This window comes from Filicampus tigris, chromosome 6 (assembly GCF_054856515.1).
Source record: "Filicampus tigris isolate MCC_2025a chromosome 6, RoL_Ftig_1.0, whole genome shotgun sequence".
In the NCBI taxonomy this organism is placed as follows: Eukaryota; Metazoa; Chordata; class Actinopteri; order Syngnathiformes; family Syngnathidae; genus Filicampus; species Filicampus tigris.
Window position 1 is genome coordinate 28,215,285 of NC_141222.1, and position 25,287 is coordinate 28,240,571.

The 25,287-nt window shown below is 47.7% G+C and overlaps 3 protein-coding genes across 11 annotated transcripts in view; 1 reads left to right on the forward strand and 2 right to left on the reverse strand.

Moving 5' to 3' along the window:
* The first annotated feature begins 187 nt into the window (after positions 1-187).
* Positions 188-3,866, forward strand: lgsn (lengsin, lens protein with glutamine synthetase domain). Its single transcript, XM_086033228.1, has 4 exons — positions 188-940; positions 1,281-1,447; positions 1,674-2,213; positions 3,100-3,866. The coding sequence occupies exons 1-4, from the start codon at positions 307-309 to the stop codon at positions 3,754-3,756; spliced, it is 1,998 nt and encodes a 665-aa protein (XP_085889354.1). The 5' UTR covers positions 188-306; the 3' UTR covers positions 3,757-3,866.
* An 812-nt stretch (positions 3,867-4,678) lies between these two features.
* LOC147146600 (uncharacterized) lies at positions 4,679-13,880 on the reverse strand. Its single transcript, XM_086033224.1, is given in 5 exon segments — positions 4,679-5,432; positions 5,434-6,745; positions 9,133-9,257; positions 10,427-10,591; positions 11,714-13,880. Coding segments are annotated over 5 exon segments (2,625 nt in total). The 5' UTR covers positions 12,164-13,880; the 3' UTR covers positions 4,679-4,859.
* Positions 13,881-14,712: 832 nt separating this feature from the next.
* myom2a (myomesin 2a) overlaps positions 14,713-25,287 on the reverse strand; it is a 38,859-nt gene continuing 28,284 nt past the window's right edge. For all 9 annotated transcript variants that reach the window (XM_086033214.1, XM_086033220.1, XM_086033213.1 and 6 more), the window contains 20 exons: positions 24,595-24,782; positions 24,234-24,360; positions 23,923-24,101; positions 23,155-23,269; positions 22,915-23,074; positions 22,462-22,568; positions 22,342-22,386; positions 21,332-21,468; positions 20,115-20,259; positions 19,964-20,023; positions 19,411-19,478; positions 19,220-19,333; positions 19,044-19,131; positions 18,915-18,953; positions 18,506-18,611; positions 17,959-18,122; positions 17,430-17,466; positions 17,324-17,346; positions 17,187-17,242; positions 14,713-16,529 (listed from right to left, as the gene is read on the reverse strand). In XM_086033214.1, coding sequence (XP_085889340.1) covers positions 15,780-16,529; positions 17,187-17,242; positions 17,324-17,346; positions 17,430-17,466; positions 17,959-18,122; positions 18,506-18,611; positions 18,915-18,953; positions 19,044-19,131; positions 19,220-19,333; positions 19,411-19,478; positions 19,964-20,023; positions 20,115-20,259; positions 21,332-21,468; positions 22,342-22,386; positions 22,462-22,568; positions 22,915-23,074; positions 23,155-23,269; positions 23,923-24,101; positions 24,234-24,360; positions 24,595-24,782 — 2,708 coding nt within the window. In that variant the 3' untranslated portion in view covers positions 14,713-15,779. The remainder of the gene's footprint in view (positions 16,530-17,186; positions 17,243-17,323; positions 17,347-17,429; positions 17,467-17,958; positions 18,123-18,505; positions 18,612-18,914; positions 18,954-19,043; positions 19,132-19,219; positions 19,334-19,410; positions 19,479-19,963; positions 20,024-20,114; positions 20,260-21,331; positions 21,469-22,341; positions 22,387-22,461; positions 22,569-22,914; positions 23,075-23,154; positions 23,270-23,922; positions 24,102-24,233; positions 24,361-24,594; positions 24,783-25,287) is intronic.

The following is a 25,287-nucleotide window of genomic DNA, read 5'->3' on the forward strand; positions in this document are numbered from 1 at the left end:
TTCGCACTACTGGGACACAAAAGCCGCCCGAATTGACACCAGCAGCAACCAATCATTTTGAAGTTATGTGACTTCTGTGTCAGGCCTCCACTGGCTGGCGGCTGGGTGCCAGTCAGGCCTTAGCTGGACACCAAAGGATTGTGTGAGCGTGTGTGTGTGTGTGTGTGCGTTGGGGCGGGGGGCGGGCGAAAAAAGGAAGCTTCCAATCCGTCACCATTGTACCAATTGTGTATAAAAATTAATGTGCCAGTGAGGATCTCACTTTATAATCAAATTCCATAAAGCAGAATTGATGAAAGGACACAAATGAATGACTCTGAAGATTCCACGGTGACCACTCTGCAGTGTATGGACTCAATCCACGAAAGCCCGAGTAGGAGCCAAGACCAAACGGACGGCACAGGGATGAGCACGGGGAGCAGGAAGGGGGTGAGGGTGACGGGAAAATACACGCCGCCCGTCGACTGGGCTGCCGGCCGAAACTCAAAGCAACCCCCGGACTCTCCTATCTCTGGTGGACCTCCGTTTGACCAGCCCGGGATGGAGGGACCGGACGTCGGGGGGGACTTGATTCGGGTGCCTCTAAGTAGGACTCCACACAGGCACACTGTGGACGAACTGAAGAGCTTCCTGAGGGACGGACCGGTTCTCCACCCCGGAGGAAACCCTTACTCCTACCTGCACGGGGGCAGCAGCGGCGAGCCCGGCAGGCAGCGGAGCGACGTCAGCCCACAAAGGGTGTTCAGTACCTTCAAACCTCAGCCCGATGCTTCTAGAAAGGGGCCCGGATCCAGAGAGAACTCTCCTATTCACGTGCCCCTCATCACCGAGTCACCCAGCTCGTTCAGGCCTGACGCCGACACAAATAGACAGATAGAATTTCCAACTCGCACGTGCAACAGCGGAGGCTCCCGCGGAGAGACCAAAGCGCCTCATACAGGTCGGTATTGACAGATTTACCGCTGGAATCGTGTAGATGTTGTGGTGAAACGATGATGAATAGTTTTCGGACACGAGCGTTACACCATCCCGTTCACAGGGCTCTTTAACCCTGTTCCTCGAGGGCCGGCGTCCGGCCTGTTTTCCATCTCTCCCCGATTGAAAATCAAGCAAGGTCTGCAGAAGCTGTATAACGAGCGTGATCATTTGAATCAGCTGTGTCGCAGCAGGGTGAGATGGAAAACATCCAGGAAACCGGCTCTGGTGGGAAACACGATTGAAGACCTCTGATCTAGGTCCGCTCGGTGGGACACGCAATCGTTTGCAACTCTTGCCTGCAGGAAACGGAAACGAGAGCCCGGACGCCTCAGGCAATCAAAGGTTCATCTCCAGCATGGAGACCATCAAGCAGCAGATGGCAAGGGAGAACATCAACTTTGTACGATTCGAGGCCACCGACCTGCACGGGGTGTCCAGATCCAAGACCGTGCCTGTCCGCTTCTTCCACGTAATCGTCTCCATACATTCACCAGTCCATCCATCTTTCACGAACCAACAATCCATCCAACGTTCTATACAACCGATGATCAATCACACCATCAAATGTTGCAGGCATCCATCCACAAATCCTGACCAATGTTGCTTCCAACAATCTGTCCACGTGTCCCACTCTACTACTGAGGACCTCATCGTCCATAGGAGCATTGTGATAGCATCCGAACATTTCCCCACAGGAAAAGGCCGTGTACGGCATCCCGATGCCGAGGAGCTACCTGGAGCTGACGCTGAGTCCGAAGAGCAACGAGGTAGACCACGCCAACGCCGCCAACTTCAGCAGTGACATCCTGCTGATCCCGGACCTGTCCACTTTCCGGATCCTCCCGTGGGCCGAGCAGACGGCACGGGTCATCTGCGACCCGTGCACGGTGACGGGCAGTCCCTTGCGGACATCCCCTCGCCTCCTGGCCAAGCAGCTCCTGGGCCAGCTCCAGAGCCTGGGCTTCTCCTTGCGCTCCTCCTTCACCTACGAGTGTTGCGTGCTGGGGGCGCCCGACCGCATCGGGCCCAAGACGCTGCTATTTCCTGCCACCACGCTGCTGGGTAATCATGACCTGCCCTTCTTCCAGCAGCTGCTGGACGGCATGTATTGCATGGGCGCCGACGTCGACAGCATGGCCTCCGCCAGCGGGCCGGGCCAGATGGAGATCAACCTGAGGCCCGAATTTGGCATTGCGGCGGCCGACAGCGCCTTCACCTTCCGCACCGGCATCAAGGTTCGAAGTTATTTCAGTTCAATCGGTACACTTTGTTGTTTTTTTTTTAACAGACTCAGGGTCCAGGCGTAGTGGAACAGCATACGCAATGTAAAGCAACACGATACACACAAAGAATTGGTGCACGACCAAAGAGGTGTGTAGTTGTCTGTAGATGCCACGAGCTGGCTGAAAAGCACTTTTCTCTTTGGCCCCACGGAATGAAGCTCTTCCTCTCGTTAATCATCAGTGCTTGACACCAGGACGCCACCAGATGGCAACAAAGCACTATTTTTATATTAGACATGGCTTTGATAGATAAGGATAAGTTCCCCCCCACAAATCAGAATACAATTTGTGAAGATGAATATGCGGGGATGCACTGTGCACCAAAATTGGCAAATGCGAAAATAGTCTACTAGTTAAAACACGGCATTCCGATGAATATTGAGTTTGTGCAATATGAGTTAAGCAGTAAAATCCAGCCGTTTTTGTCCATCTCAGGGGGCGGCCATTTTGTCACTTCTGTTGACTGTAAATGACATCACAACTGCTCAGGTAACGACCAATCACGGCTCAGCTTCAGAAATTGTTCATTGTGAGCAGTTGCGATGTCATTTTCAGTCGACAGAAATGACACAATGGCCAGCCCGCAGATGGCTAAAAACGAGTGCATTTTGCCGCTTAACTTATATTACACAAACGGCAAAAATGAATCAGAATGCAGTGTTGCAACGAGTGGGCCTGCTCGGAACATGTTCTTGAAAGAAATATGTTTGGGTTGACTTCCGCTTGAATAAAATTCTTTCCACGGTCAGTACATGGTGTTTCAATGTGGAATATTTATTTTGAAATTCTTTTTTGTGTCTTTGGTTTTCGTACTGCATGCTCGGAACGCCAATGAAAGGAGATGGCCCGCAAACACAGCTACATCGCAAGCTTCTTCACGGACGACGGCCTCTACAACGCCGGCGTGCTCTCCCACAGCCTATGGGACGCCAACGGGCGGCGTAGCCTGTTCCAAAGCGGGGAGAAGGCGGCGGGCGAGCTGTCCGACATCGGCCGCAAGTGGCTAGCCGGGCTCCTGGCGCACTCGGCCGCCCTCAGCTGCCTCATGTCGCCGGGTCTCGGGTGCCGCAGCCACATGGCCAAGGCGGCCAAGGACCCCAAGCGGATGCTGTACGCAACCTACGGCTGCAACGACAACAGCAGCTCCTTCAACGTCAAATCCCACGGCGGACGCGAGACCCACATTGACAACAAGCTGGGCTCGGCCATGGCCAACCCATACGTGGTCCTGGCCGCCACCGCCGCCGCCGGATTGGACGGCATCCGGCGCAACCTGAGCATCGAGGGCGGCGTACACAAGGCTCCCAGTCAGCAGAAGGAATTTGCCATTCCCGTCAAGCTGGACGACGCCCTGGAGGCCCTGGGCGAGGATCACGTCATCCGCAGTTCCCTGGGGGAGCCCTTTGTCCAGTACTTCATCGCCATGAAGAAGTTTGAGATTGAGACCCAGGAACTGGATGACGAGAGGAACAAGTGCCTGGAATACTTTATCTAGAGTGTTGCCACAGTTTTCAACAATCAAATGAAAGCATGAGATGTTTTCAAACGGATATGGATATTGCAACTGTCTTACAGGTCACAAATAAAGGTGAAGTGATATTCGAATGTGGAAAATGAGTTCTTGTTTTATAGCTTCAAAGTTGAAATGTGACTTTTGGAGAACACGTCAGGTAGATATTTCTTCCATTGTCTAAAGGCAGAGGTGGGAGTAAGTCACAAGTGCGAGTCAAAAATGAGCCTCAAGTCTCAACCTCAGTCCCAAGTTATCTTGGAAAAAAAAACGAGCAAGACGAGTCCAGTTCCAATCAATGAGCCATCCAGCCAACAATGACGACATTTACATGCGGTCCCTCTTTCAAAACCCAAACACAGCCAATGTTTGGCTTTTGAAAGGCCATGCGCAAAACCCCAAATATGCTCATACTCGGGTTTTTAAAAAACCCAAGACCAGATACAGAAGCAGAGGTAAACAAACATGGCCAAACTCCGACGCAGCACAGAACCGCACTTTTGGAGCGAGGAGGAAACCGACCGCCTACGCGTTCTGTTGACGGCGGAAAGGAAGAAGCGGAAATGACGTCGATTTCCGTCACAGCGTTATCCCTACGTCGCCGTTTACATTGGGATATCGAAATTGATTACAAGTACCATCTACAGGCGAGTAACTCTGTCCGCACACGCATGTAAACGGGTTATTCCGAATGTTTCCGAAACCGTAATCTTGACCGTAACCCGAATATTGACCGCATGTAAACGGAGTCAATGCATCCCCGTCAATATTTCGTTGCATTTTCGTCAGTTAGTGAGGCAGAGAACCTGGGTGTGGGTGAGAAGATTGATTATGTAAATCGACCCCACTGTTACATTACAAGAGGGCCTTGCCCAAAGGCCCTTTTTGTTCATTTTTGAATAACTGGTCAGCTTGATAAAAAGATTTACTTGGTTGGTTCATTTCACACTTAATGGGTGGGTGGGCAGCGACTCAAGACACACAAATGTTTGTATACAGGATGTTCAAAAGTGCCTTTTATACCATAGGTCCCTTGTAAGCGACTACATTGCGAGCGACCCTGGCGACATTCTCCTTCTTCTGGAGTTCTACTTGTTCTTCCCAATGAGATTCCCAACCCGCTGCATGAATCGTCCCAGTCTGTTGTCGGCGCCACTTTGCGTTTGATACGTTGGGTTATCCGAGGGATGCCCGCCGTCCCCTCGCTTGGCTTTTTGCAGAGGGACACGAGAATGTAGCAGGTACTCGTAGCGACTGTAGGCCTTTTCCCGCCGGCTCTCGTAGGCCGCCTTTTCCTGCTCCCGCAGATTTTCCCGGGAGCCCCGCTCTGGCTCGGCCGCAGCCAGGTTCGGCTTTCGTTTACTGGAGCGCTGAGAGGATAATCGGTGGAAGGTGAACGAAGATTTTGGCTTTTCGTTCTCTACCGCCGACCTGCTGATGGAGTTCTGGCTGGTTCGGTGCTCGGCGACAGAAGTTTTTCCCGCGGGAGACGCCCGCGAGTTAGAGCCGGAGGAGTTCTGCGATCTCAGCGAGGCTTTCCTTTGGAGAGATTTCTCCTCCTTCTTGGAAGCCTTCTTTTCCTCTGAGCTTTTCGCTCTGGTGGAATTCTTCCGCTGAAGCAACAAATCCTCCCGATGATGACTTTTCACCTCGGAGGCAGTTAAGATCTTTGGAAGTTTCCTTCTCAGGAGAAGGTGAGTTCTTTACTTCTCGAGACCCTGACTTTGGCTCTTGAGATCCTGAATTTCTCTCAGTCGAGTGCATTCTGGAAGTATTGTCTTCATTTCTGTTGTTTCTGTCTTTGAGAACATCAGCGCTATTGACAGGATCACTGCAACCTTCTTTCTCCTCGGGGATTTCAATCAGGGATTCCATGGTTCTGGGGCGCTGGAGACCACTGGCGAACTTGAGGGACGAGTCTTTGAGCTTGTCCTCCAGTTGGGCGGCCGAATTGGTCCCGCCAAGCGGCTCATACCATTCGTAAGCCGGGGTGGAATTTGGCTCGGGACCGGTTTGGATGTCAAAGTATGAGGCGGAGTGGTTGCTGTCATCTACCTGGTTTGAATCAAGGTCTTTGGGGTTGGCGACTTCCGGCCGGCCGACCTCCTCCGCAACATTCTGCCTCACGTCAAGGCCTCTTAACGGAGACTTGAACTTGGGCCGATCCAGACTTTGGTACATGGATCGCAGAGACTCTTGGCTCTGCCTGAGATTGTTGTACTCCTGTAAACTGAGTCTTTTCTGCCGGATCTCGTCCAAGCGGGACTTGATGTCCCTGGATCTGTTGTTGATGCCCTGCGGTTGGTGGTCGTTCAGGCCCGTGCGGCTGCTGTATGGCGATGTCACCGGGGACAAGGCATCGCACGATCCGTCAATGTTCACCTGGCTGTTCAGGTACGTGTCCATCTTCCACCTGTGGAGGGAGGTCTCCGAGTTGAAAGGGATCAGATTCTGGTCCGGACCGTAGCGACTTTGGTGTCGAACATGCTGGTGAGACATCCTGTTGGGCACCAGCAGACTAGAACCGGTCCTGTCCGGAACAACGGGCACTCCTATGTCTTTGGTCCCCATCCTCAGCCGAGTCATGGGGTTTAACTTCTGCAGGTCGCCGCCAAAACTGTGGCCCCTTATCATGTGGTCGGGAAAGTGGGACAGATGCAGGCGGTCCTGCATGCTGAGGCCCCTGGTCATAATAGCGGCTACGTCCACGAGCTCGTCTTGAGCCAAACCCCTCATGCCGTGAGTCCCTCGGGATCTCATGTGAAGTTGATGCAGTGAAAGTTGGCTGGAGTTCGGACTGCGCAGAAGCACCGCGTCTCTCATGTACTCCACGCGCGACCGCTCCTTGTGTAACGCTTCAGGGATGGTCGAGCGAGCGTAGAGGCGGCGGAACTCTTCGTCGTAGGAACTCACCAGCTGACCGGTGACCACCAGTACCATGCTCACATTGATCTTCTCAAAGGACCACGTGTAGCTGGAAGAAAGGAATACATTCGTTACCTTCTTTGGCTTCGGTGAACCCCCGCCTAATCCTAAATTGACCATTTACATGTTTTTCTGCGGAATCTATCCTTAGCCATGTGCTAAGGCTGCCGCTGTCTAGCTATATGTTAGCCTACCAACTATTGACATGTTAGCAATTGAGCTATTCTCGTGCAAAAGGGTGATTTAGAGTCCCCTTTTTACCTCCTGTCCGGGGCGTGTGGGGGTGTTTCATAAATTCATGAAAATGAATACGGTTTTCATTGTTTTTCACGGGACCGATTAGCATGTGTTGAAATTGACTGAGGCTTTACGCAGAATACTACGGTACTGTGTTGCCTGAGACGTAACCCCCGAGAGCCTGCCTAGTGGGTGGCTCTGCTGTGCTCAAGAACTGAGTGAGCAGATGTCGGAGAAGCATTGCTTGTTCTTACAAATGCCAAAGCACGAGTGTAGCTAATTCCCCACTAACCATCCTGGTCATGGAAAACGTGAGGCGGAGTGCACCGTGTGCAAAGCTGGCACATACAGCATGTTTCGAAGAAATGTGCTGGACATCTCAAAGTTCATATGGCCGCAAACAAAAAGAAAAAAAAAGCTGTGCGAGGTGGTGACCGAGTTCTTTGGTTGACCCGGGAAAACAAAAAATAAAATAAGGATGAGGAAGACTGCAGTGACATTTTTGTCGGGGTCAACCGTTTTCTCTTTACATTGTTACAATGAAAAGATGGCAAGAGATAGTTTGTTCGAGCTGGATTTCCTCCAGAACAGGTATTATTTATAACACTTTTCATATTCATTATTTGTAAAGACTTGAAAAGATAGCTATAGTGTGCTATAGTGGGGTTGCATACTTTAAATATGAGGTATCAAATTGTTTTTCAAATCCCTGTGCAGTTTAAGACCCAAGTTCAATCCTGTTGGCTTTAGATAAGGAGCCAGGGGACCGCAGTCAGCAGGACGGGAAGTACAAGGGCCACTGGGACCAAACACCATAACTTCTGTTTCCTTTAGATTGATATTCAAGAAATCCAGTGCCACCCAAGTGTTGATTTCCTCCAGACAGGACAAAAGTGGCCTCAACGAGAAAGCGTCTTTTTTGCTCAGCGGGACATTGATATGACAGTCATTCGCATAGCAATGGAAGTAAATACCACGTTTCCTTAAGACGGAACCCAAAGGGAGCAGATACAGTACAATGAAAACAGCAGAGGCCCCAGAATTGAACCCTGTGGAACACCGTATGACAATGGAGCAGTGTGGGACTCTGAGCGACCAAAGCTAGCACAAAAAGTTCTCACAGCCAAATAGGATCTAAACCACTCACGGGATCTACCACTAATGCCCACCTGGTGCTGCAAACGAGCCAACAGAATAATGTGATCCGCCGTATCAATCGCTGCACGTAAATCCAACAAAACCAGACACACATAGTCTCCAGTGTCATTTGCCAGGAGGATATCATTAAAAACTCGTAACATGAATGACTCTGTGCTATGCATCATCCTGAAACCTGACTGGAAGAACTCCGTGACGTTATGTTGATCCAAGAAAGATTTCAACTGCATATACAGCGCTTTTTCCAGAATTTTTGAAATGAAAGGTAGCATGGAAATGGGCCTAAAATTTGACATGACATCTTGATCATGGCCAGGTTTCTTGAGCAAGGGTTGCACCATAGCATGTTTAAATTGTTGGGGTACGACACCAGAAGACAGACTGCTGTTGAGAATGGCCAAGACGGATTTACCAATAGCTGGAAGAACCCCCTGAAAGAAATGCGGAGGAACAGAGTCGCAAGGGGAGCCAGATGGCTTAGGCTGGCAAACGACATCCTTTAAAAATGTCAAGGAAAGCGTTCCAAAAGAATTTAACACTGCTCAACACGGGACATGGTATGTGGTGTTTAAAACAAGAGTCCTGGCTGTAGAAACTATCAATGAAAAATGTCAAAAAACAAACAAAAACAAAACAAAACCAAAAAAACGGAACGTATTTGCAAGTACATTTTAACGTACGTTTGTATATGCAAATGCGTTCGATTTTATGGATTACATCTGAATGTACTTGCAAGTACAAGAACGAGTTTGCCTGCCAAAAATGCTTACTCATGGGCAGCTCTACGCTTCCGTAGCGCAAGGCAAAATGTACAACCCCCGTGAACCTGCCTTAGCGTTTTCTCTACTCAGGTTCATATCAAAACAAACTCTTTGCATGGTCGCATCTAATCAACTCTTTTTCAAAATAGTACCTGACCCAAGAAAGAGCACAAAGTCAAATCCTTATCTAGCTGCCTTTGTATTGTCTATAGGCAGGTAACCATTATGCCATATGTTTGCATACCATCTGTTGGCATGTTAGCATTTGATCAATTCTCACCTGTAGGTTCCGTACAAAACACTGCGGCAGTCGACCAGGATGAATCGTTGCTCCAAGCCGCCGTGAAACTTGACGCCGGACTGGCAGCGATACTGCTGACCTCTCACCGTCCGCACGCGAATGTTCTGATGGCGACAATTAGAGTATAGGAATATCTCAAGTTGCATTTTTTTTGTTTTTTTTTTAACCATGAGGACCATGAAGCCACAGCCGGTCACATTTATTGATGCATGAGTACTGGAGGTCTTCTGCTACAGCACATTCAATGCTGTTGACTAGTCTTGCCGCTTTGCTTCGTGTTGGCTTCTGTATGAGCGGCATCGATCTCGGTGAGCAAAGCGCCAATGGAAAAGATGACATTGAGAGGAGGCGTGTCCCCGTGATGGTGCAGATTGTTGGGCCTTGGCGGAGGTCGTTCTTTCAAGACCAAACATGCTGCCTGATGTTTTATTGAAGTCGACGGCTGAGCCGTGTGTTTGTTCTGCCCGAGACGATGCTGCTTGACAGGAAAATCCGGACGCGCCACAAATATCGCGGCACATTTGTCGGCGTCTTTTTCACTATAAAACCAAAACGCTCGTGCTGTGGTCTGGAAGAAATGTCATCACATGACCAAAGGTGCCGCATTCCCCGCATTTGGAGACAAAATGGAATTCGCAATGCGCTGCGAGTGGTGCTTTTGGGCGTATTTGTCTGCTGTTTTCATGCTGTTGAAAAGTGACATTTAAATCTCATTTTGGCCATTTCCAGCAGTCTTTCAAGACAAACTAGTCTGAGAGATTTTGTACAATTGCTACTGCGTGTGAAGGATGACGCTCAATTACGAGGAATTTGATTTTGGACAACAAGAACTGCAAAAATCTTGAGTTCAATGTGTGTGGGCAGTGAAGTCGGAACGTCTGAAAATGTGGTTTGATCTGGTTGCCATTTTTTTTGCAATGCAGCCCCCAAAGCCAGTTTCCTGTCGCGACATGAAATTTGGTAGACAAGTCTATCATGAGTAGAGCCATAAAAAAGTCTCAAGAATCCATGCCCGAAAAGACGTAGGAAGTCTGCCATTTTGGTTTGAAGTGGCCGTTTTAGGGGTTATTTTGGTCTTTTTGACAAAAACGTTGCCCCATTTTCACACGGCAAGAAAGAATTTGGTACGTCTATGGTGAGTAGACCCACAAAACCTCAGGTTGGATTCAGCCAAGTACAGTATTACTCATGTAGGCTATGTAGTGCATATTTGTGTCAGGGTGCCTGTCAATCAGGTTTGCTTTGATGGACGGCAGACAGCTGTGATTGTCACCTTGAGGTCTTGGATGTTGACGCCTGCCCTGTGCGACATGGCGTGGAAGCTGGCAAAGTGGCCCTCGTCCAGGAGGATGTAGACCACTACCCCCCGCAGCGTGGCGCCCAGGACCTCCTTGAAAATGTCGACATCCGTGAAGACGTCCATCGCTATGGCGACCACCTAGAAACAGAGTAAGTGAATTTTTTTTTTTTTAATTAACAACGTATGGTTCATTAAAAAAATAATATACGTATGGTGTATAACGGTACAAATTCATATTTCAACAACAGTTTATTGCACATTAATTGCTAATAGGAGCGAAGAAAAGTGAAGGCTCGTGTTAATGAAGTGTTTGTTGCACATTATTATTGCTTATAAGCTTTATAAAGGTTTAATCATGTTAAACTGTTTATTACACTTAAAGTCCATGAAGTCCATGTTATTTGTTTCAAGAAACTCTATTGCTCACCTGATTCTAAACTCTAAAAAGTGAACTTTCATGTTTGATGAACTTAATTGCTTATATTGTTGCTTCCCCGTGAAAAACACGTATGGCCAATTTGAAAAATTGTTTTTTTTTTTACATTTTCACGTTGATGGGATGTCTATAACTCAAAATCCCCATTAAGGTACAAATAAAATATATGAAAAGAATGGCCGCGTTTTCACGCAGGCCAGCGGCCATATGCTCTCAAAAGTGGAAGTTCATTTTGAATCAACTGTTTATTCCACATTCATTATTTGCTCCTAAGCTCCAAGAAGGACAGTTTACCTCACGTCACTACTGCCCGAAGACAGCTGGGACAGGCTCCAGCACGCCTGCGACCCTTGTGAGGATAAGCGGTATGGATAATGGATGGATGGATGGATGAATACACATACTTATCAGAAAAAAAAAAAATTGTATTTATTATTTAACGTGGTTACTAAACAAGATTATGAACTTTTTTTTTTTAAACAAAAAGTAAAAAGTAAAAGTGCAAAAAAGTGTAAATTCATGTGGAATAAACAGCTCATTACACATGCTTGCAGCAAAATGTGCAAGTCCATATTTCACACAACGACCCACGGATCTTCTCTAAAATGTGGAAGGTGGTGTTTCACAGAGTGTTTCTTTCACATGAATTGTGTACATGTATGTTCTTAAAAAGTGCAAATGTATGTTTGACAATCTATTGATTGCAATTGAATTGCTCCTAATTTAAATTGAACTTTGTTTTTCTAAACTGCTATTGTTACACACGACCATATGTGAATGCTGTGACGGCGAGTCTAAACCAGAGAAAGACCCGGCGCGCTCACCTGCTTGGCGTCCTGGATCTGCTTGCGAACCACCTCCTTGATGGTGGGCGTGTTGGCCCTGGGCGGGTGGAAGAGTAAACTGATGCTGGTGTCCTGGTCCTCCAGAGCCACCTCGGGCCAGCCCAGGTCCAGGTCGGGCACCTCCTCGTCCGACTCCAGCGGGAAGTAGGTGGACGGGCCCGGCTCGCTTCCGGGGCGCCGCCCCGCCGCGTCGTCGTCCTCTACCGAGGGGGTCTCGGCGTTCTCCAAGATGAAGCGGATCTCCTTCTCGGACAGGAAGTGGTTGATCTGCTCGGCCTGGAGGAAGTCGTTGTAAGCATCCTTGCCTCCGCAGAGCAACGCGTAGATGGCCAGACGGTAGGATTCCTTGTAGTGAGGATGGATGTAAGGAGGAGGATCGGTGTCCTTGAGAGCAGACAAGCCCGACAACACAGACTCCTTGGACGCCATCGCGTTTGAAAGGCCGCTCTACCAAGTCTCTCAGTCTCAAAGTCTACTCCTCCGTGTCCAAAGGTCTACTTTCCTCCAGATCCCAAAGTCCACTCTACTAGAGCTACAATTTTCCAACTCGACTAGGCCAAGTCAACAAGTGGACTTTAGAAGGACTACATTTTTCCATGTCAATCTTGCAACTCTACAAGTTCCCTCTCCCTCTCCAAAGGCCACAAGTCGACTGTGCCGAGTCTCTAAGTCCACTTTACCACCTCCATCAAGACTTCATGCCCACTCTACCAAGTCTACAATCTTTCAAGTGAATTAGGCCAAGCTGACATCACCAGGTCTACGATTTTCCAAATCCACTCTACCACGGCTAAAATTATACAAGTCTGCAAGTCCACTCTAAAAGGTCTACAGTCTTCCAAGTCTATCACACCAAGACTACAAGTCCACTCTACCAAGTGGACTATGCCAAGTCTACAAGTGCCCTCTAGAAGGGATACAATTATCCAAGTCTACTCCTCCAAGTGCACTAGTCCACGCGACTGAGTTTGCAAGTCTACAGTACTGGGTCTACAATCTTACGGGTCCAAAAGTCTACTCTACGAAGTCTATCAAGTTTGCGAACTTCAACAGGTCGACAATCTACCAGGTCAAAGGGAGCACTCTACAAAGTCTACAAATCCATTCTATGACGTCTATGAGTCTACTCCGCCAAGTCCACGGTAAAAAGTCTACAATCTACCAAGTGTAAAGCTTTAGTCTATTATGTGCACTTCAAGTCTGCAAGACTACCATGTCTATCTTGTCTGCAATTTCACCCCACAAAGGTGACAATTGTTCAAGTACAAGTTCCGTATATCAAGTTAAGCCTAACTTTACCAGGTCTGCTAGTGCACTCTACAAAGTATGCAGGTCTACTCAACCGGGGCCGCATACATCGTCCGGGTATGCAAGTATAATCATACCAGAACACGAGTCCTTTCTACCACGCATATATATTTTTAGTAGTTGTCTGACGAGAATAAAAAATATAGTTGAAGTGTTATTTTTCTAGGAAAACATTATTTCTAAAAGAAAAGGGAAAAAAATATTTATCTTACAAGAATAGTTATAGTTTGTAAAGTTGTATGTTTTAAGATATGTTTTATTTCACGTCCCAATTTTCAATAATAAGTCTACAGGTCTACGAGTCCATGCCACCAAATCTATATTTCTTAAAATTCACTTTTCGAATCCAAGAAGTCCAATCTAAAAAGTCAAGTGATCCAAAGCCGCAAGTCCACTCTTCCAAGTCTACAAGTCGACTCCTCCAAGTCTAGACATCCATATTTCCAGTTCAACAGTTGAAGTCTCCAAGTCCCTCATTTGATGTTGACGATGACAAAGTTGCATTCGCATGCATGTCATCCACATGAATGGGTTCCGTGATGGCGGGATTCAAGTAGGTCTCTCCTTCATTTTTCGTCTTCTCTCCTCGTCTCTTGTTTTATTTTTTCCCCCTTCGACGTCAAGCTAAACCGGCAGCTAATACGTTGAGCAAAGACACCAGAACCGGTCGGTCCAGTGTGAGTAAACAACACGGGGCGAGTCTTTCCCTGGATCGCACACACACTACTACTTGCCACAACTTATGTCTCGTCTGGGTCCGACTGGGCTCTTCTGAGCTGGGGGGACTGGCAGAGTGCTGATGTCAAGTCCCGCATGGCTTCCTGTGACTGAGGTTGCGTGGATCACAACCTGTTGTACCTGCTACCCAAACACACACACAGTAACAAGCCTCGCCCACGGCTCTACCGGGAGCAGGTTTGTTCAGCTGGCCGGCGGGCCTTACAGACAACACCACAAAACAAAAACCAAGACCAGGTCCATACATCAGAGTCATGGTTTATTGAGGGAGGAAAGCAGGAAGGGAGTATTTCTCTTCACACATTCCAAAAATAGAAAAACAGCAGGAACCTATAAAGTCCCAAACATGACATGGGATTTTTGGGGTTGAAATTGTCGCCATTATGTAGATAATATAATATAATGTGCTCATTCGTGTGGAAAAAATGGTAAATTGGGGCCATAAAAATGCAAACCTGTCAGTCACCACAATTTAGTATTATGTGACCAAGATAGGTGTAATGTGTGTACAAAACAACCTGCTGCTAGGAAATACAACATGGTGTTTACAAAATACTCAATTTTGACCACACCATATGTAAAACATGCACACAAAATGTTTATTTGTGGCATATTGTGCAAACAAAAAGTTGACCACGCCAAGTCTACAAGTCCAGCTACAATTGTCTTAAGTCTAGTCCTCAAAGCACTCCATGGTTCACTGTGGGATACTTGTGGACACAAAAAACTAATTTGTGGCCGCAAAATAAGCATAATTTGCACACAAAATACTCATTTTTGCCCACAAAGTACTATAATGACCGGACAAAATGTTATATTGTGGCCACAAAATACTAAATTATGGCCATAAAATATTACACTGAGACAATAAAAATGTTTGTTGTCTCAAAAATGTGGGCGTCACAGCCAACACCACAAAAACCAAGACCCGGTCCATACATCAGCGCCATTGTTTATTGAGGGAATATTTTGCTGCACACATCCCCAAAAAAGGGGGAAAAAAAATAGAAAAACAGCAGGAAACTTTGGAGCCCAAGACATGAAATAGGAACATTTTTGGCCACAACACATTGTCGATATAAAGTGCACACAAAAAGCTCATTTGTGGCCGCTTAGCTTGATTTGATTTGATCAAACTTGATGGGTGGCTAGACGCTCCGTAAATAATAACAAAAAAACAATTTGTATACTTAATGGCAACTTGAAATGATCTTCAAAAAAAAACAATCTTTTGTCATGTTCCGTTCCAAAACAAGAAGCGCTAATAGCCACGCTTAGACCACTCCTCCCCAGCATTCCACTAGTGCGTAACGTAGCGGAAGGTGCAGCTTTTCAACGTAACAAGTCACCTCGCAAATATCTTAAAGACACCATAAAAGTTCACTTTTTCCCTTTGTTTCACGGTGACCAATTTCATGCGCATGCTACAAAACCCTCACCGCCTTCTTAGGCGAGATTAGAGACTTGCTGAATCTGGGCAGAGGGTCAGGGACCCGGGGGGGCCAGAAATAGGGACCTTTCCAAGGGCGTTGGAGAATTGAAGCCGAGGGATTTGGGGAGTGGGGTAGGGAATTTTGGGGCGAATGGGAGATTTCAAGGCTGAGGTGGGGGACATCAGGGCCAGGTTGGGCCTGGGTGAGACACGTTCAGGCTGGCCGACTTGACAAGAGCGGTAGGGAACCTTTGGTGTCAGGGTACGTGTTGGGAATTTGGGGGGCGAGACTACAGAAACTTGAAGCCAAGATTTGGGGGATAGGAGATTTCAGGTTCCCAGAAAGGGACTTCGGGGCTGCGTTGGGCCCCAACCTACCTCCTGGGAGGGACTGCAGAATTCATGAATCTGGGCAGGGTGGGTGGTTTGACTTTTGAAAGTTGGGGACTTCATTACGAGTCAGGCTATGCGTCAGCGACTTGGGGGCTGGAGTTGGAGACATTCCCAAGGGAATTGGAGACTTCAAGCCTGGGGGAGGGGGATTTTAGGGTCGAGGTGGACCGCTAACTACTTCCTGGGTGGGGTTGGAGATTTCATAAATCTGGGCGGAGTGGGGGACTTGACACTGGGGGTTGGGGACTTGGGTCTCGGGGTGGGGGTGGGGGACTTGGGGGTGGGGGTCGGGGACTTTCCAAATGGGGTTGGAGACTTAAAGCCTGGAGATTTGGGGGTCGGAGTGGGAGACTTTGGAGCTGGGGTGGGAGACTTTGGGGCCGGGGTGGGAGACTTTGGGGCCGGGGTGGGAGACTTTGGGGCCGGGGTGGGAGATTTGGTGGCTGGAGTGGGAGACTTGGGGGCTGGAGTGGGAGACTTGGGGGCTGGAGTTGGGGATTTGGGAGCAGGGGTTGAAGTTTTGGGGGCTGGGGTCGGGGATTTAGGGGTGGATGCCGGTGTGGGGCTCTTTATGGACATGGCTGGGGTCTGGGCCGTAGACAGTGCGGGGGTGGGTGTCTTGGAGGGCGGTATGACAGCGGGCATGGCCACCTTGGTCTGTCCCAGCTTGGACTCTGGGATCTGCTCTCCGTGCCGATACACGCTGACGGTGATTTCCACAAACTCGCCGCCGTACTTGTTGCGCACGTTGATGCTATACTTGCCGGAGTCTTCGGGTGTGACCTGGTTGATGACCAAACTGGAGAACTTTCCGCCGTCAAAAGTGATCCTGGTGTGCTCGTTGGACGCCACCTCCTGCTCATTCTTGAACCAGGTGACCTCAGGGGTGGGCTCGCCCCACACGGTGCAAGTCAGGCTCAGGGACTGGAGGAGGCAAAAGGGGAAGACAATGAATGTTTGTCTAAATGGGTAGACCAGTAAATCATGTTTGGAATCAAAGACTAGGTGCGGGTCGACCAAAGTATGACTAGAGTCCTATCCATGGTATACAATTCCTCGAGGGCCGGAATTGCCCACCCCTGGTATCCTGCCCACCCCTGGTATCCTGCCTGTTTTCCATGTATCCCTACTGCAACACACCTGATTCAAGTGATCATATAATCAGCAAGGTCTGCAGAAGCTGGATAACGATCCTGATCATTTGAATCAGGTGGGTTTGCACCAGAGTGACATCTAAAACATGTACGATACCGGCCCTCACCAATCAATTGCGGGCTGACTGAGTGCATTGAGTGGTAATTGAGTCAGCTATGTGAACCATCACACCAGTGGCTCCACTTGGTTTCTTCCAGTTTGTTTACTGGAATGTACAATAAATGTGTCGCGTCACTAAAACGAGGAGGGCATGGCCGGTGTTTACGTCCCGTGTGTTCCAACACGGCTCAGTTTGGAACGCGGTCTGGGAACTGAAGCTCCATCTGGGGCCGACTTGCTACCAATCGGAACGACTGAACACGGTAGTGTAAAATAGACACGTAGCGGTGTGTCTATTCTATTGCGAGGCCAGTCTTTTCTGAGTACCTTATCCTCCATGATGGTGACCACGTCGGGCAGGCCGCCCAGTACTCGGCCGCGGTCTGAGGAGACAAAGAACACATCAGTCGCGCTCACTTTGAACGAGCGGACGTCAGCGCAGACATCGGGCCCGACATACTCACTTTTCTCTGCAAAGGCAGCAGCCCTGAAAGAAGAGAACGAGTCAAGTTTGATGAAGAACAAGCAGCGAGAACACAGCGTCAATATTGACATTAACAAACGACTCACTTAAGTCTCAGGTACTCCTCGTAGGCGTCGGTGTAAGCTGCCGAACGACAAACAACATTTCAACGTCTTGTTCAAAGCTCCCATTAAGTCACAAAACACACAAGTTGCTGCTTCGAAACAAAGTGGCTGACTTCCTATTCATTTTCGGGCGTCGGTCCTTCAGACTTTTTCAGGCCCTAGACGGGTGCGCAACAGAGGCTGTTTTGTTTTCTAACTCGATCTTATTCAAACCAAAATGGCCGACTTCCCGCTCAATTTCAGGCATGGGTCCTTGAGACTTTATGCACATTTGTTATGATAGACAGAAATGTCAACTCAATTTCGTGTACTTTAGTGAGACTAGGTTCAGGAGCTAACCGCTCCTAAAAGTCCAGTGGGTGTGACTGAGTGCTAATATTCGCTTCAAACCAATGCACAATGCATGGGGCATGGGTCCTTGAGACTTTCTTTGTGCATCCTGCTATGATAGATTTCCGAAACAATGACATCATCTGAATGACATATTCAAATGTGGTCCCCAAGACGTTACCTTGTCCGGAAAGGTCGAAGGTCCTGGCGTGGGTCTTGATGCCGTCCGAGATCTCGATGGTGTACAGACCCTTTTCCTTGTCCGACGGGTCGCAGATCTGCATCCAGGCCATTTCGGACGTGCCGCCGATCCTCATTTTCTCCGAGGAGGCGATCTTGCTCTCCCTGTAGGGGGCGACGAAGGACGGGAACGCATGACTCGTTCCTTGTCTGTTTGGCTAACTGGCGGGTTGAGCCGCTAACGTGGCTAACGCTAAATCATCCGGTGTACAAAAACAATTGACGAGCATCGTGAATAACGACAAAGAGATGTGACACACTGAACAAATACATAAATGATAAAGACCTAACACCATCAACTACAAAAAACATTTTTGATTGAAACAGCAAATAATAATAAATTCTGCCTGTGTGAAACAACCACTATGTACATTTACAAAACAAGACGATCATCAAACACATGCTAGTAACGTTCTGGTGACAATGTAGCATGTTTGCTTTCGCATCGGCATCAAAGTCAGTCAATATTTGAGAAAAAAAAATGGTACTTGTGTTTCCACACGGTCTTCATTTCCTCCGTGTAGTAGTTCATGTAGCACTGCAGACGGATGCCCTCTGGAGTACACTGGAGCACAAGCTCGGAGGCCGATTCGCCTGAAACGCAAAATCATGCTTAGACCTTTTATACACACGCATTATAAACGTGTGTGTGTGTGTGGGGGTGTGTGTGTATATAAATAGTTTGGTATTTGTATATAAATAGTTTGGTATTTATATATATATACATATATATATATATATATATATATATACACACACACACACACACACCCACACCCACACACATAATGTATATTGTTATGGTAAATAATACTGTATTGGCTGTATAATCATTATGCCTTATAGTGTCGATTATACTCTCAATGATATACCCTGTGCTGTATACTCTGAACTCACCAGCGATCCTGGCAAGAGCGTTGATGATGTCATCAAAGACTACAAGTGAAGAAGACAAATTTGTGTCAAATGCCAAGCAGGATCAAGTTCAACAACAGGGTCCCGAAGTAGAAGACAAACAGGAAGTACCTTGTCCCGAGATGTCATAGGTGGACGTGTCCTTTCCGCGCTGGTCTCCAATCACAGCCTTGTACACGCCCTGGTCTTTCCTGGAGAACTGCAACAATCAATCGATCAATCAATCGACCAATCAATCCGTCCGTCAGTCAGTCAGTACGCGATTAACGTGGTGACCGGTCGCTCACCAGCGGGATGGGAATAGCGCAGGCACCCGACATGACGTTGGGCGGAGTTTCCGGAACCATTTCCTCGTCTTCTTTGTACCAGTGGAAGGTGGTCTCCTTTTTCACGTTGGCCACCTGGGAAGACACACGCCCACGCACGTGTTGACCGCAACGCGAGACAAAGCCACAAACTCATCAAAGGCAAGTGGGACCTTGCAAGCCAGCATCACGGTGCAGTCCTCAGTCACGGTGAAAGCCAGATGCTCCGAGAAATGTGCACCTGGAAGTGGGGAAACAACGTGAACCACTAGAAAAAAACAAGTGACCGGCAACCCAACACCAAATTGAAAACGAAATGAAATGTCAAACATCTTGGCCAACTACAAAATGAGGTGAGAAGCATTGTGAACAATTGCAGGAAAAAGTGGAAAAACAGCATGAACAGCTACGAGTGCCAAAAATACAAACGCCATGAATAACTACAAACCAGTGACAACCACAGAACAAAAAAAAAAAAAAATAATTATAAAAAGTGACTCCCAACAAACACAATGAGCAACCACAAAAACAGGTCAAATTCCAAGCACCATGATCATCAGTTGGGCTCCTACTGTGACAACCACTGTGAACAACTCCAAAATTACCCCAAAAATGAAATACCAAACTACAAAAGTGAAAAATACCAAACACCACGAAAAGCAAGAAAACAACATGACGAACTCTCTGAACAACTACAAAGCAAAGTGCCCAATCCTGGGAGTTTACCTTGCTTCCTGACGTACTCTCTCCTCTGGAACTCGGCTTCCTTCAGCGCAGCCAGGAAGACTGGACGCACAAAGCCAAAGAGCAAGTGTCACGGGAACGTTAGTGTCCGTGCACACACTCCCACAGCAAGCTGTTACAGCTTGAGGTTTACCATCTCCGACCAGGACCAGGGAACTCTGCGTTTTGGCCTTGCCGTCGTGGATTTGCACCGTGTAGGTGCCCTCACTGTCTCGGGTGAAATTGTCCACGATCATCTGGATAACGCCCGTGGACACGTCGTGGCTTATCTTGTGGCCCTGCGACAAACACAGACGGACATGCGAGTTGGGGTTTAGTATCTGTCTTCCGTCGATTCACTTGCCTTTTGGGAGCCTGAACGTGCCCAGAAACTATCCTGGTCTAAATCTATGTACTAAAGATAGACTGATTATTAGTAGTCAAGGAGGCCGATAACCGATACTTGGAGCCGATATTCATTTTCAGTAAAAAGGAAAATATTGGCATCAAAAAAATAAAACAAATTAAAACTCTAAACTTTGTTGAAATGCCTTTAGACATGTTTGTTGAGCATTTTTTTCCAGATTTGCATAATTTTGATGTTTTTCCTTATTATACATTTTTGACAATATTCATCTTTGTTGTAAAATTCTAACAAAGTTCAGGGAGCTCCCGGGGTCATCAGCATGTCTTAAAAAGTGACATGAAAACTTAAAAATTGCTCCATATAGTTTTCGACAGTAAATAAAGTTCTCCAAAATTTCAAAATGACAGAAATGTTCAAATTTCACTTATCTTTGTTTTGAAACAAACAAAACCAAAAGGTGCAGAGTATTCCCAGGGACAGAATCTCTAATAAAGTTAACTGAAAATTTGAAGAAATAGTTCCTTGAAATTAACACAGTTTTAATTTGATTTATTATCGGCCATCAGATTTAAAAAAAAGGCCGAATATCAGCACCGATAATCAGCCCGGCCGATACGGTCTATCCCTAATATACAATACAATACAATACAATTTTATTTACATAGCGCATTTCAGAACAGCGAGAGCTGTAACAAATAAAAAAATAATAAAAGGCTGTGGCGCACGTATTAATAAATATAGATATAAATAATATGAAATGTAAATACAAATATAATTAAATAAAGCCAATAAATGAACATAAAACACTATATACAATTGACACCGGAAAAGAGCCGATGGCCGAAATGGAACAGAAAATCAGTCTGTGGTCTGAAGCAGCCATTTGGGGAGAATTCCATAACTCTTCAAAGACTAACTCCTTCAATAGATTTGGTCCAATTGAATTGAAAAATTCATCCCCAGTAGAGTGTTTTGATTATCATCATTATTTCCGTGCCGCTTACCTCACCGCTGGTCACCTCCTTGTCGTTGACGACGAACCTGTATGTCACGGCAGGCGTAAGCTTGATGGCCTGCACCCAGAAGCGCACATGGCCTTTCTCTAGGACCTCGTAGTTCAGGTTATGCTTGAGCGGGACGACTGCAGGGAGGAGACAACGTTTTGTAATAGTCAGGTCTTAACCTTCAAGTTCAAAATCAAGAAAGTCAATTTGAGTCCCTATTAAAGCAACACTGTGTCATTTGTCAGTTTTTGTAGATTATGGCGGCGCCGTGTGGACAAAAGCGGTAGTGTTTTGACAAAAGTCAACCACATTTCCCATGAGGGCGTAGTGTGGTGAAATCCTGAGCTCTCGCTGGCCTGCAAGTTGGACTGAATGACATTTCTATTCCAGGGGCTGTGTGAAAGATGAAAAGCGATGAGGTAATGAATCTCATTTTGTTTCAACAATACTTTTGTTTTTTTTTGGTTGTTTTGGGGCTTCTCCCATGACACCAGTAATAGCGCGTAGATGTTCAAATCGACTTCCATCCTTATAGTGAAAGAGGAAGTGACGTATGCCGTAAAGCAATTCAGGACATTTGTATTTTTTTTGTGTGTCAGGGTGACTCCCTCCCTCCTCAAAGTCGCTTAGTACCAGTAAAAATGATACAGGCCCCCGAAGGGCATGACAAAAGTCCCATTCAACTAGTTGTAAGTCAATGTTTCATCAAAAGAGTTGTGAAAAAATTTGAATATGGTTGAATACTTGCCCAGTGTTGCTTTAAATTTAAAGCGAGAGGACTCAAATCATGACTTGGGTTAAGCAAGTCAAACAGTCTGACTCAATCACAACATATATTGGCACAGACACTCAGTATCTGTACTTGCAAGTCAAATTCAAGTCAAGCCTTGCACAAGTTTTCGTCCTAAAATTGGCGATTTAAGTTTGTCTGGAGTCAAGTGACGTGACTGGCGTGCCCCGCCTCTGGTTGGCGGCGTCTGTTGGCCTGACAGTGCAAGCGTGATACTCACTGGGGTTCCTGATGGCATGGCTGAGCTCCAGCATGGAGTTGAGTGCTGGGGGGAAAAGACAACCAACGTGAAGGGAAAGAATTTGATAGGTCAGCGGATGATGGCCGTGCCCCGGCGTACCGTCCTCGGTGAGTGTATGGCTGGCAGAAACGCCGTCGGTGTCGGTGACCAGCACGGAGTAACGGCCCAGATCGTCTTTGTCGGGGTTCAGGAAACTCAGTCTGGAACTAAAACACGCCAATTCCACCCTTGCATCACTCACTACTCTTAGACACAATGTACATGTTTTTGATAACTTGTCCCAAATATGTTCACAGTATGTGAATGAAATACTGTAGATTGTTCTTGCTACACATAAGCGGTATACAATTCTAATGCGTATACTGTACAGTATTCCCCGCACGCATACTTGCGACTCGTGGATTCACATGCAGTATGTATAAGTATTGCTTTGGTACCAAGGAACTACAGTATGTTGAAGTGAGTGTAGTAGAGTGGTTTACACAATAGTAGCGGTTTGCCACCATGTTTGGCAACTATAAATCTGTTTAGGGGGCATCAATCAGAGCTTACGTGCGTCCTTTGGTGGTGACGGCGACGCGAGGGCATTCGCCGATGGGCTTGTAGTTCTTGGACCACACGAAGGCAGACGTATTGCTGATGTCGCTGGCCTCCAGAGACAGGAAGATGTCACCCGTTTCCTCATCCACGCCGGCCACGATCTCCTTAGTGCCTGGAGGCGCCAGCGAGCAGCGAAGAGGAAGACCAGCTCAGCAGACCCCACAAAGACTGTCTAGAGAGCAGAGCGATTACCTGGAGGAGGGCTCGCGCAGACAGCCTCAGTCACCAGGGAGGCTCTACCGATGCCGTGAGCGTTGACGGCGCGAACCCGGAACACGTACCACTCGCCCTCCTCCAGACCGCTCACCTGCAGGACAAAGGTCAGCTGGTTGGTCTCATTTGTCCCACATCTTAGGACAGTTCGCTTCAGGTCAGTGTCCTACACTATGACAAGTGGCATCCCACCTGTAGGCTACATAAAAGGCAGAAGCACAACACCGAAAGTGTGGCACGTTCCCACAGTTTTTTATTTTCCACTGTCAAATGTGGTGGAAGGTGCCAAAGTTACTGTTTGTCGACCCTCTGCTGGGCAGGAGAGTTTTAAGGTAGCGGGAGCGGGATCATCCAGTAACCTGGGAGAGTCCGTGAGGGAGCGGGGGTGACACACTGTTTGACCTCCAAAGTGGGAGCGGTATGGGACTGGGGGGCCATTCTGAACGGGAGCGGGACGGGTTGGGAGTCGTTTTCACCAAGACGGGACAGGATTGTGTTTTTTTTTGGGAGACTATAGTCTGGGACGGGACGGTACAGGATTTTTTCTGCGGGAACACGGCCTCAGATTTCGAGGCTTCTGCACATCGAGCTTCAAACCTTAAAACTTTCTGGCAGATGTTGACAATCACATTTGGACGAACCCCAGAGAACCTCCATCCAACAACAACATTATTCGCAGCAAACAACGATCAGATCTTCAGGCGACCAGACAGGACTGAGACCTCCACACTCTGGTTGGTGTCTCACCTGCATGTAGCGCTGACTGATGGCGTTCTCATTCAGGGCGACAAAATCGCAAGAGCCCTTCTTGGCCATGTCCACGAAGTACCCGGAGACAGCGCTTGCCCCTGTGTAGACCGGAGCTTTCCAAACCAGGACCAGGGAATGACTACGGACCTCGCTGAAGGTCAGGTCATAAGCTGGACCTGCAGGCAGAGGAAAAGAAACAGCGCGATGATGAGCGCACCACATTACAAATTTGCATTACCGCTAGCAATAGCATGAGGGGGCGATGTAAATGGTAACATGACGGCGAGGCTTCACAAAAATGGACTCACCTGGCTGCTCCATGGCCCAAGCTTCACATTTCATCGGCAGGCTGGGAGCCGAGGGCACGCCCACGCCTGCCATGTTGGCGGCTTGAACTTTGAATTCATAGAAGGTCCCTTCAGTCAGATTATCCACCTAAGGAAAGGCAATAAAAATCTATCTATAGACTGTAGTCATTTGGACAGAAGATCTCTGATTCGGGGGATGTTCTTCATCAAAAGCTACGGTCATTTATTGATAAATATTTTGACGACACCTCAAGCTTTGGCTCACAGACCCCAGTTTGAAAACCACAGCTCGAAAGGCACAAGCGCCTAGTCCGCCGCAAACAAAAGCGCGAGACGTTACCAAGGGGTTCCGGACACTCACCGTGCACACTCGGTCCACGATGCCGCCCACATTGACCTCTTTCCAGACCAGGGTGTCGACGTCCCGTCTGTCCACATAGTAGGCGCTGATCTTGGAGCCGCCGCAGCTCTTGGGGCTGCTCCAGGACACCGTCATGGAGGAGCCGTCGCAGTTCAACAGGCTGATGCCGTAGGGGGCGCTGGGGGTGGCTGCCAGAGAGGTTAGGCTCAGTGGTGGGCAGCGACAGCAGCAACAGGCAAGGGCGTCAGTGGGGACTGACTTGACTTCATCTATCAGGTAATACCACCGCTATCACGTCGCAATTATGGAAAATAAAAAACTAACACCGTTAGTATTCAAAAATACAGCAGAACAGCACGCGATTGTTCCACACACATTGTCGAGAGCAGCTTCATCTCGATACTGATCTAAAATCATGACACAAAAAGCCACATTTTTTCCTGGTTGCTCCCTACATTTGAAAACAGATATCTGCATTTTCCACTCATTATTTTGTCAAAATAAGTTGGTGACTTTTGAAAGCGGCACAGATGACACAACATGAAAATGATGTAAATGCGAATGTGGATGCGGTGCTACTAATGAAGTACAACTACTTTAATTCCCGGCGTTGCATTTCAGGGTCTGTACTTTCTTACTTTTGAAGTTCATTTTGTACAGTGGTGTCTTGGGATAAAACTTTCATTTGTTCCT

Bases quoted from the DNA above. Each gene is read 5' to 3' on its own strand.
- lgsn (XM_086033228.1), top strand. From the start codon at position 307: ATGAATGACTCTGAAGATTCCACGGTGACCACTCTGCAGTGTATGGAC. The intron at 941-1,280 runs GTCGGTATTGAC...TCTTGCCTGCAG, and splicing joins GACCAAAGCGCCTCATACAG to GAAACGGAAACGAGAGCCCG. The intron at 1,448-1,673 runs GTAATCGTCTCC...ATTTCCCCACAG, and splicing joins TGCCTGTCCGCTTCTTCCAC to GAAAAGGCCGTGTACGGCAT.